Source organism: Vanacampus margaritifer, chromosome 11 (genome assembly GCF_051991255.1).
Source record: "Vanacampus margaritifer isolate UIUO_Vmar chromosome 11, RoL_Vmar_1.0, whole genome shotgun sequence".
In the NCBI taxonomy this organism is placed as follows: Eukaryota; Metazoa; Chordata; class Actinopteri; order Syngnathiformes; family Syngnathidae; genus Vanacampus; species Vanacampus margaritifer.
The window spans coordinates 9,365,787-9,376,931 of NC_135442.1; the positions used below are offsets into that span (position 1 = coordinate 9,365,787).

Consider the following 11,145-nt stretch of genomic DNA (forward strand, 5'->3'; position numbering starts at 1 on the left):
ATGTGTGTGTGTGTGTGTGTGTGTGGGGAGGGGGGTGGGGGTTACAACAGGAAAGTTAATTAAAAAATAATTGTGGTAGAAATTCAGACTTAGCATTGTCACTGAAGAACTGCAGACTAATAAGTTTTCTGTTACTTTGATAAATTAGACAGTAAAATTGAGAACGTGCTAAAGTAGCAGGCTATTCATTATGTTTTGCTACATTTTAAGACAACAAAACATTTTATACAAACCCAGCAGAAAATACCTGCTTTTGTGGTTAATAATATGCCATAATAAATATTGCAATCCAGTCTGTCCAGCGTTTTACAACAACCCGCTCATTTTGTCCTTATGGTTCTGTTGGATTAATTTAGATATTTTTGGAAAGGGGCCTGACCCCAAACAACACGTGCAATTCAAATCAGCGTTTCTTTTCTGCCACCTGGAAGTATTTTAACATTGTTTAAAAACATAATAAAATGATCTGCTTAACAGCACTAATGCTCCTCTTAAGATCAATGTTATAAGGATGACTGAACCGTGATTAGCGACTGCTAACAGCTATTCTGCAAAAAATGTCTGCATACATCTGATGCATTCATTATAACAGGCTGCTTCCGTATTGACGCGCAATCAAACATCTTATTGGGTGGAGCGCAGACCAATAGGTAAACAGTCTCCTCCTGGCCCCGCCCACTCATTCGCATAGTTTTTGCAGAGGGATGAAACGTCCGGGGAGCAGCTAACGTTGAAGCTAACTAACACGTTTAAGCAACTAACTACCAAATATGCTTATGCATTTAACTGTCTAGTAGTGGAGTTCAAATGGAAGCGGAGCTAAAAGACACTAGAACGACACCGTTATTTTTTAAACCGAATAGAAGAAACCGGACATTATAAGTGAAACAATGGCAAATTAGAAACTTGAATCAACGGAAAAAATAAACAGGCAACAATATCGGAGAGTCGACATTTTACTATCATGTTGCTCCGATTATGTTTTTGGTCACTTTTGGGTCTGGTTCTGTTTCGACCAGAACTCCCGGTGGTTCGGGCCGACTCGACGGCACCTAGCGCTGCAAAGACTCTTGTATGGGGGCTAGGACTCGAGCCAAATATTGTCCTGCCAGCCCGTTTTTTCTTCATCCAGGCAGTGGACCGCTCAGGGAGAAAGTAAGTACATAGAAAGGAAAAAAATCTGTTTATTCCGACAGCCTAGCTGTCACTACATCTTTGCGTAGCGTTGAAGCATTGACGACTCGTAAAGGCTTGCGAATGTTCTAACCGGAGTGCTATTTGACAATCATGCCTGAATCATCACAATAGTATGTCGATTCTGTTGGAACAGACACATTTGGCTTCCTTGGAACATTTCGGAATTCCTCCGGTTCACGCCTTCCGGAAAGTTATTCCAGGTGAATAGAGGTGGCGTATTTCAAGCCGCTCATGTAACAGGAAAGAAAGAGCCAAGTTGTAAATCTCGTCAAAACATGTATAATAACACGGTTTTGAAGTGTAAGCCATTCAACAGCGAGGGCGCAGACAGACAAGATACTATTTAGCCCCCGGGGTGCGACATGTGAGCCGGTCATCCTTTTGCGCATGCGCCCAGGAAGGCATCCCGTTGCATTTACTGTCTCTCGCGCACACCTTGGTTATCAAGAAGCGACATACGACAGCATATAAAACATCCAAAATGCCGCCTGGCCCATTACAAACGATACTGCCTGGTTTTTATTGACACTTGCCACAAAGACAGAATGTGACAATATATTCATTAATGTAGTTTACTCATGTAGAAGCATTTCCGAGTAAAGTGGGAGATAATCCAACCCATAACGGGTGTGTAAAAGAAAAAATAGAGAGATCATTCATTTGTAATGACACTGGGCTTTGTTGCATTTAATTGGCTAATATCTGTATTGTTTGGTGGCTCGTTGCCCATGATGCAACAACAGTCACAGACATTCACATTTCAAGACTTTGTGGGCAGTTAATGGCAAATCCTTCAGAAAAACCTGCTGGTATGTGGCCCTGGGAGTCTTGAATCTGGAGCCACAGGGCTGTTACTTGTCTTTATAAATTGTTAACATTGTTAATAAATAGAGAATAGATGCAGTACCATCCTTTTCTTGTAGCATCCTATTAAGAGCAATTCTATTCAGCCAGGTCATCTCAGAGATAGCACATAATTGGTGAAATATGCCTGAAACCGAGTATAGGTGATAAAACGTTGTTTAATTTAATATAATGTAATTAATCAAATTAACATTTTATCAGTTGTACCCTATTAACAATAATAATACAGACATATTTCTCAAGTTAGTACCACCACAAAAAAAAAATACTTGGGTCTTTAAATTCCACCATAATAATCAACATCAAAATCTGATAGCAAAGTAGCCTGAAGTGTTCATCAAAAACGACCCAGATGTTTTATTCCCCAAAAGTGTATTTAATATTATTATAAGCCACCATAACATTCGAACATTAACAGCATTAGTGTAATAAAAAAAACTAAAACCTCTACATAAATAATGATTCATTAAAATGTACACATAAAACATAACTAAAAATTGTCCCTCAAATGTTTAACATCCCCCCAAAAAATCTAAAACTTAAAAAGAAATAAAGCCTGTCTATCAGTATGCGCTATCTTAACATTTAATTCATGTATTCTTTTTTATACCACTAGAGGGAGCCCATGTATCACTAGAGGTACTCTTCCGACATGTTAACATACTGTACATAACGCCTGTGCAAAACGACATATATTCACTCTTTCCCACAGTCTAACAACTTCGCCAGGGGAGAAAACCTTCGAGGTGAACATCGTGTCTCCGTTGGAGCATTTCACCAGGATCTGGATTCAGGTTCTGGATCGTCAAGATGGGTCTTTCCTGGTTCGCTACAGAATGTACGCAAGCTACACCGATCTTCATGTCCATGTTCTGCTCAAGGACCAACATGTGGCCAAGTCTCCATACATTCTCAAAGGTGGATTGTGACGTAACAGTACAGAAGCTGTGCGGTTGAATCGGATCCGAGTAGAATTTTCAATCTGTTCCCTTGTCAGATTTTCACATTTATAACTAAAGACAATCTATATAGTTATTGTATTACAATATTTTTCTTCCGTATGCAAATGATGATCTTGCTGACGGGTTTTCTACTTGTTTCTTCAGGGCCAGTCTACCATGAGGGCTGTGACTGTCCACAACCCGACGGTTCTGTTTGGCTCTCCCATATGCGCTGTCCTCAATCCTTTCCCCAGATAGAGCACGACCTGTCCCGTTTCGACAGCGTGGACCCGGATCGCAACGCTGAGGAAATCCCCCAGCGTTTCGGCCAGCGACAAAGCCTCTGCCACTACACCGTCAAAGATAACAAGGTACGCACTGGATGTTGGATACTATGTAGGTTTTTTTTTTTTTTTTTACAGGTACAATTTTTTTTTTTACAGATACAAAATTTGTTTTTACAGGTACACATTTTTTTTACAGGTACAAATCACAACTTTTACAGATACAAATTTTTACTTTTTTCTACAGGTACAATTTTTTTTTACAAGTTAGTTTTGCACCATATTTACCTCGATACATGTCTGGGCCTTAAAATGAATGGTGAAAAAAAAAACATTTTCACAAAAATCCATTTTCCTTTTGCTTGTAATGGGGGGAAAAAAATTACGTCTTTCAAAAGTGGTTTTGAAAAACTGAAATGAATTGATAAAGTAAATTAACCACCCAATAAAATTTGTGCTTTAACAGCATTTTTTTTAATTCCCATAATACTGCTCCCAGAATAATACAATTGTGTGTGTGTGTGTGTGTGTGTGTGTGTGTGTGTGTGTGTGTGAGGGGAGCATTCAAGTAGCTTATTGTACTAATAAAACTTGCTCCCTCACAGCATTGCCACAATACATCCAGCAATTTATCCTCTTTTTTGCAGCTTGTCATTTATATTTCATTTTGTCAGAGAGACACGGTCAAGGTTACAGTGTACAATGTTTCACTCTTTCAAAGATGTTTTCATTGTAGCTGTAAAGCTCAGTGGAAGCAGTCAGATGATGAAACTCAAAAGACTGTGTTAAACTTTTCAAACTGTTGATCATTTTTAGGTCTACGTCCAAACACTTGGCGAGCACGTCGGTTTCCGAATCTTTATGGATTCCATCCTCCTGTCGCTTAGTAGAAAGGCAAGTTACATTTAATCACATCTGCCTAAGGCTGGATTGACACTGAGTGCCCAATTACAAACAAAAAACAAAACTGTGACTTGAACCATGCATTATAAATCCATCCTAAGTCTTTTAAATACACAAAAACAAGCATTCACGTGAAATGTACACAAATTGTTGTGTGTCCAGGTAAAGTTACCCGACATGGAGTTTTTTGTTAACCTGGGTGACTGGCCGCTCGAGAAGAGAAAAGCCACTCAGAACATTCATCCTATCTTCTCCTGGTGTGGCTCAAATAACACCAAAGATATTGTCATGCCCACGTATGACCTGACGGAGTCTGTCCTTGAAACCATGGGCAGGTAAGCGCTCGCTCAATGCAAATCTGATTAGTAGTTGACATTAGGTTTGAGGTATCAGCATAAAAATAATATTAGAAATTTTGTAGTTGAAAGTGAATCCATGTCTTCATCAAATAGATACAGTGGAAATAAAAAGTGTGCACACCCCCTGTTCAAATGCCTTTTTTTTTGTGATATAAATAAATATGGCCAACATAAATCATTTCAAAAGTGTTTTTTTTTTTTTTTAAATAGCTGAAATAATATAGTTGCACAAGTGTGCACACCCTATGACTGGGGATGTGACATTCAAACTCATGTTAAATGGGAGTCAGCACACACCTGCCTTTATTGTAACTCTCATTGACCCCAAACATATTTATTTTGTTCTAGTAGGCTTTTCCTGGCTTTTTTTTTAAATCGGGTGCTATCTTTGACTGGTATTTAAATTGTAACTGTTTGTAATTCCCTCCGCGTTGATGCAGGCCGCAGTTCCAACTGAAGAAAAACAATCCAAAGCATGATGCTGCCACCGCCTGTCTCTGGAGCAAAAAAAAAAAAAAAAGTCAAGAAAGCCTACTAGACTAGCTCTAATTTATTTGAATTTAATCAGGTGGGCTTAAAATGCTAGCAATCCTAGTGGTGTAAATATTCTTGGTTGATTCTGAACAACCAAATTCTCATTTAAAAGCGGGTGTGCACACTTGTGCAACCACATTATTTCAGTTTATTTTTAATTCTGCTCTCAATATATATATATATATATATATATATATTTTATTATTATTAAATTGAGTTGCACAGATAATAGGTTGAAAGGTTTGACGTTTTTGAGGATCTCAAAAAAGTGACATTTGAACAGGGAGGTGTTCACTTTTTATATCCACTAAACATGATGATGATGTCACATGTTGCCCTGTATGCAAATCCTGAAATTTGACACATGTAATCGCATCCAATGAACAGAGTGAGCCTGGACATGATGTCGGTGCAGGCTAATACAGGCCCACCGTGGGCCAAAAAGAACGCCACGGCCTTCTGGAGGGGGCGGGACAGTCGTCAGGAGCGCCTGGAGCTCGTCAAGCTGTCCAGGGCACACCCCCACATGATAGATGCTGCCTTCACCAACTTCTTCTTCTTCAAGCACGACGAGAGCTTATACGGCCCGCTGGTCAAGCATGTCTCCTTCTTTGACTTCTTCAAGGTGAGAGCTTTTTACTAGTTATGTGTAGTTCTGCGCTATAAAGTGTGTTATTAAGGCAAGGACAGATCAGAATTAAATCTAGGAGAAAATAGCAAACACTGTAATTGTACTGTGAACACAGTACATGTCCTTATTCTGTTTGTTTTGGCTTCAGTACAAGTACCAGATAAACATCGACGGTACTGTGGCCGCATATCGCTTGCCTTATCTTCTGGCTGGAGACAGCGTGGTCTTCAAGCAGGATTCAGGCTACTACGAGCATTTCTACAACGAGCTCATACCTTGGAAACATTACATCCCAGTCAGGGCGGACCTCCAAGATCTGCTGGAAAAGATCCAGTGGGCTCGAGACCACGATGAAGAGGTGGATTTGAATATGTATTCACTTGATCCGATTTATGCTCATTCATTTATTTACACTCCTGCGATGACTGTCTTACAGGTCAAGAAAATTGCTCTTGCAGGTCAACAGTTTGCACGCAAACGACTTATGGGAGACAGCATATTTTGTTATTATTATACCCTATTCAAGGTAACATAATTTTTTTTTTTACTACACCAACAGGACCATAAGAATTTTAGCAAAGTAATTTCATAGGCTGTTTGAATCACCATCTGCTCAAATTTGAAAGTAGTTTTCCTCAATTATCATGCAATTAAAAAGAGAAGTGGTACAAGTAATTGATAGTAGTACAAATTCAAAAACAAGTGTTATGAGCCGTTTGTTGGTTGATTGACAGATTTGTATTCGATTAGCTTCACTCAAACAGTCATTATAGAATTGCACAAGAATATATGCTTATGATCACCACTTACACTCAAAAAGTAATGCAAAAAAAATAAAAAATAAATACTGGCATCAGAGCAGGATCAAATTATTATTATTATTTTTATACAGTTAAAATTCAAGGTGAAATTCTGACTTGTTAAAACAGCGGACTATTTGAAGTTCAATGGATACACTTCGAGAGAGAAAAAAAATCACCGTTCCCCTCTCACAAAAACAAATATCAGTACATTGCATAAATGCATTACAGTCCTATTCAGGTATTCCCAAGGTTATGTTTTGTTTTGTTTAAGATATATATATACCACTCGTAACCAGTTTGGATGTCTCTGTTTAATCGCAATTGCGCTGTTGTAGGAATATGCTAAACTCCAGGTGACTGAACCCAAGATACATATGGGCATGGAGCTGGTAGAACAACCCAGTGACGACCTGTTTCCATGTTCTTGTCTCCGGACGCAAGTAAGAACAACATAATGTCATCCTTTTGTTTATCTTAAAACGATAACATCATCAAGGTCTGAATCTTGACAAGTTATTATTTTATAGTGACTATTTTTGTTTTGACTAAAATTTGTGTTTGTTTTACAGGTGAAGGATGAACTTTGATAGAAATGACTTCCAAGAAGACTGACAGCATTTTTTTTTTAAATACTGTATTGCCAAAAATTGTATGTATTGATTGTCTCAGTTGTGCCATTACCATGATTTATATACTGTTACTACCATGACTTGAATATTGGATATAATTTTTTTAAATAAATATTTTGCTTTTAATGAAAATAATGTGGCATTCTGGGTTTATTTGACTCTATATGGAATATTATGGAACTTTGCAGCAGACATACAAACCACACCAATAACTGTCATTTTTAATTAATTAGTAATATTTTTTATTTTTTTTCCTGTGGGTTGGGGGGCGTTATTGGCTTAGAGATATACAGTGTAACAAATGAGTATGCGTCGTTTAGTCAACTGCCAATGTATTTTCGTCCACTCAGTTGTTGTTGTTTTTGCAAACGCAGGTGTCTCCCTCTAGCGGATTTTGTGTAGAATACTGCGTAATGAACTTCCGCATTGAGAACCGGAAGTTGTTTGTGGTTGTGGCAGCTGGTCATGGACACGTTTTGCGAGGTAAAAACCAATAGCCGGCCAACGTCATACAGTTTTCGCACTGACTCAATAAATACACCTACGAAACTAAGTAGCTACTACGAGCCTAACCGTTGCTATGTAAATGAACATACTACGTTGTCAGACACGCTACCATAAATGTGAGAATTATATTTTAGGGTTACCCACGAGTGCGAGCGACCCCAAACGACAAGGATGAACGAAAAATCGGCCTGTGCGTACATTCTTCTATTTTAGTATGTAGTGTACCAGAGATGACAAACAGCACACAACGCACGTCTATTTTCACCAACAGTCGTGACAGAACAGTGTCCATCCCCAAACCAAATGTGCGTTGTAGCACCGTACTGACTGCTGATTTGTAAGAGGCAGCATATGGTACCGCAGTGCATCAGCGCAAAAATATAAAACGAGTAGTAACACAAGTTTCGCAAGCTGTTAGCATGTTTTGTTACCATATTGTGGCTGCCAACTTTTCACACTTTTTTTTTTTTTTTTTTTTACTGTGGTGAATTACTTGTCACTGTGAACACAACACACCCCGAAGACCCCAGATGAACTATGGAGGCCTAAAATAAAAACCGGGACGATGGATAGGCAAAGATAGCTAATCTCATTGAATAACTGGACATATTGTCAAACATCTAACTTTAATGCCAATGTTGAAAGCAAACAAAAGAAAAAAAGCAGCCTTCTGCTTTATGGCCAAGTCAGCCATCTTTATGCTTGTGAGGAGATATGTTAACACAACCAGATTAATCTTAATTTTTATTACACTGCTTTACTTTATGCTTTACCTATAATGTTTTGTGATTTTGCATTTTTCAGGACCGTGTGAAGGTGCCATTTGGGACCAAATGTTTGGAGGCTGCATTGTGTATTCCTCCCTCCTCAGACCATCAAGTTAACACAGCTGTCATACTGACCCACGGAGCTGGCGGAGACATGAACTTCAATCATCTCATTTCTCTGGCACACTGTTTGGCCTCAAAGGGCTTTTTGTGTCTCCGATTCACATGTAAAGGTTTAAACCTGGCTTATAGAGTGAAAGCGTACCGTGCAGTGTGGGTAAGTTTTTGTATTTCTGCTCAGAAATGATATATGGATACATCTGTGATGTCTCCTGTGCTTGTTTTTCTACCAGCACTACTTGAAATCATTGCCAAACTTAACCATAAAACACACATTCTTTGGAGGTAAGCAGTAATATAAGTGAATGGAGGTTTAAAGCCATAAATCCACGTGTCATGCCCGAGGAAACATGTTTTTCCCCAGGCAGGTCGATGGGCTGCCGCGCTGCCGCCGCCTTGGCCAAGCAACTTAGTGATGAATCGGAAGGGGCCGTTCAGGGTGTCATCTGTTTGTCCTTCCCCCTGCACCCCCCAGGGCAGACTCACGCCCATCTACAGCGCAGCGAAGATCTCCGGGGGCTACCCGAAAGCGTGGATGTCCTCTTTGTTTCAGGCACAGAGGACAACATGTGTGATAGGGTGCATAGTTTAGATTTATATTTTCAATATATCATCATTTATCATAATAGTGATTTTCTTTTCTCTTTTTTTTTTTTTGCGTGGTCAAGGTCCTTTTTGAGGGGACAGTAAAGAAGATGAGTGCTCAAGTGGAGGTTTTCTGGCTCAGCGGAGGAAGTCATGGTCTGAAAGTGTCGGGAAGGTCAGAGGAGTCTGTCTTAGAGGAGGTGAACTCTCAGATTATCGCCTGGCTCAGCAAACGCAGAGCATAGATAACATTTAGAACGTCTCTCTTTTTGTAAATTTGTTTTGTGAAATAAAAGTACGATGGCAAGTACAATGTCTAATTAATACATCTTTAAGGCACTTCATATATGAATATATCCCTCTATATACTCAAAGCTATGTCTTTAATTCATAATAGAAATGGAATACCATCTAAAATCCTTTTTGTTTGCTTTTGTGGAAATATAGCCACCTGATGTAAATCCAAACCTTAAAAGGACATTATGTAAAATATACTTTTTAAATTATGGGTATGGCACCCCTGTATCATTTTGTTTCAAATACAAAAGATAAGCAGAGCTGCATTGAGTTCTGTTTGATGCATGATTAGCATTAGCTAGCAGTGTTAGCTTGTGATAAGTACCTCATACTTGATTGTTTGTTGAAGATGTGGTGGCAGTGGGGGTGTAGTGTATGAACTGTTTCCTACACATGCTTTAATTGCCTTGGTAAGGTGCGCAACTGTTAGGCATACACTTGGTGGTCTGCGAAGCCTGTCTAGTGCTAAGGCCAGGCTGTGACTTTGGTTGTCATGGCAATGAAAGCTGGATTCACCATTGGCCCAGCAGTATATCGGGCAAGCAGTACAGTTGCTCGCTTTCATGGAACGGGGCCAGCTGCTTCCAAACTGGGCTAATTTCAGCAACTAGTGAGTAAAGTGTAGAACTATTTCTATACTACAATTGATTTTATCCATTTCAGGTGGCGGCCATTTTGCCACTTGCTGTCTACTGAAAACAACAGCGACCAATCATGGCTAAGCTAGCAAGCACCACATGACCAAACTCAGAAAAGAAGTGCGTTGTGATTGGTTGTTACCTGAGCTTTGACTAACTGATGTCATTTTAAGTAAACAGCAAGTGGCAAAATGGCCGCCCCCCTGAGATAGATAAATACAGTTAGATTTTGCTGCTTAATTCATGTTCTACAAATGCAATATTAATCAGAATGCCATGTTTAGACTAATAGGGATGCATCGAACATATTGTAATGAACATATTTGGGTTGACCTCCTCTTTAAAAAGAAATGTGGTGAGAAAATTTCTTGTAATAGCTGTAAAAAGTGGAGCAAAAATAGTATAGCTTTTGTGTCCATATTAAGAGAGCAAATTCAGTAACAAACACAAAATAGGCATCCTTTTTGCTTTAGTGGGCCACAAAAGCAAACAAAATAAAAAATGGCTTGAGTTTGACATATGTGTATTAACGAGACGAGACATGACGTATACTGTATTTGTTCTGTGTGTACCGTGAGCACCGCCAGCTTTAATGTTTACAAGCGACCACATGGTGGCGCCAAAGTCCCATGCCTGTCACAATTCTTGTCAGGTTGCCAAGGCGCACCTTCTTCAGCACAGCTGTTGACCCTCTAAATGAGTAGTTGAGTGTCTTTGAATGATTCATATAACACAATTGCAAATTTAATTAGAGATGCCACGATGTACCAGTTAGACATATTACAATCATTATTGGTCAGTTAAAGACAAAAAAAATGTTGTGATAATGCATTGTCTTATTTAAGAAGTTGACAAGAAGACAAAACAGGCGTAGATTGGTGTGCCTCTCCAAAGGGTTAACTCTCAGGCGACGTGTTCCCCCCCCCCTCTAACAAAAGGTGGTCGCGGTGGTGGCAGGCTTGTGAGTGTGGCGTGCCTGTAGATGCAGTGCGGGACTGCGTGTGTGCGCGTGGAGTGTGGAGACACGCGTTGGATCGTGCTGAGTTGAGGCGCGCGCACTGTGGGATACTTCACTTGACAGCCGCC

The 11,145-nt window shown here is 39.5% G+C and overlaps 2 protein-coding genes across 4 annotated transcripts; both read left to right on the plus strand.

The window, feature by feature from the left end:
• The first annotated feature begins 700 nt into the window (after positions 1–700).
• poglut2 (protein O-glucosyltransferase 2) lies at positions 701–7,293 on the plus strand. Its single transcript, XM_077580851.1, has 10 exons — positions 701–1,155; positions 2,774–2,979; positions 3,168–3,373; positions 4,103–4,180; positions 4,352–4,524; positions 5,470–5,707; positions 5,862–6,071; positions 6,150–6,239; positions 6,852–6,956; positions 7,086–7,293. Exons 1-10 carry the CDS (start codon positions 965–967, stop codon positions 7,101–7,103), a joined length of 1,515 nt encoding a protein of 504 aa, XP_077436977.1. The 5' UTR covers positions 701–964; the 3' UTR covers positions 7,104–7,293.
• Positions 7,294–7,532: 239 nt separating this feature from the next.
• On the plus strand, positions 7,533–11,143 carry tex30 (testis expressed 30). 3 transcript variants are annotated; one of them, XM_077580855.1, is made up of 6 exons: positions 7,533–7,628; positions 8,457–8,696; positions 8,773–8,824; positions 8,904–9,118; positions 9,208–9,324; positions 10,998–11,143. In XM_077580855.1, exons 1-6 carry the CDS (start codon positions 7,611–7,613, stop codon positions 11,022–11,024), a joined length of 669 nt encoding a protein of 222 aa, XP_077436981.1. In that variant the 5' UTR covers positions 7,533–7,610; the 3' UTR covers positions 11,025–11,143. The 3 variants fall into 3 exon arrangements, with proteins under 3 accessions (XP_077436981.1, XP_077436980.1, XP_077436982.1); XM_077580854.1 differs by lacking the exon at positions 10,998–11,143 and having other exon boundaries at positions 9,208–10,991; XM_077580856.1 differs by lacking the exons at positions 7,533–7,628; positions 10,998–11,143 and adding an exon at positions 7,651–7,842 and having other exon boundaries at positions 9,208–10,991.
• The last annotated feature ends 2 nt before the right edge of the window (positions 11,144–11,145 follow it).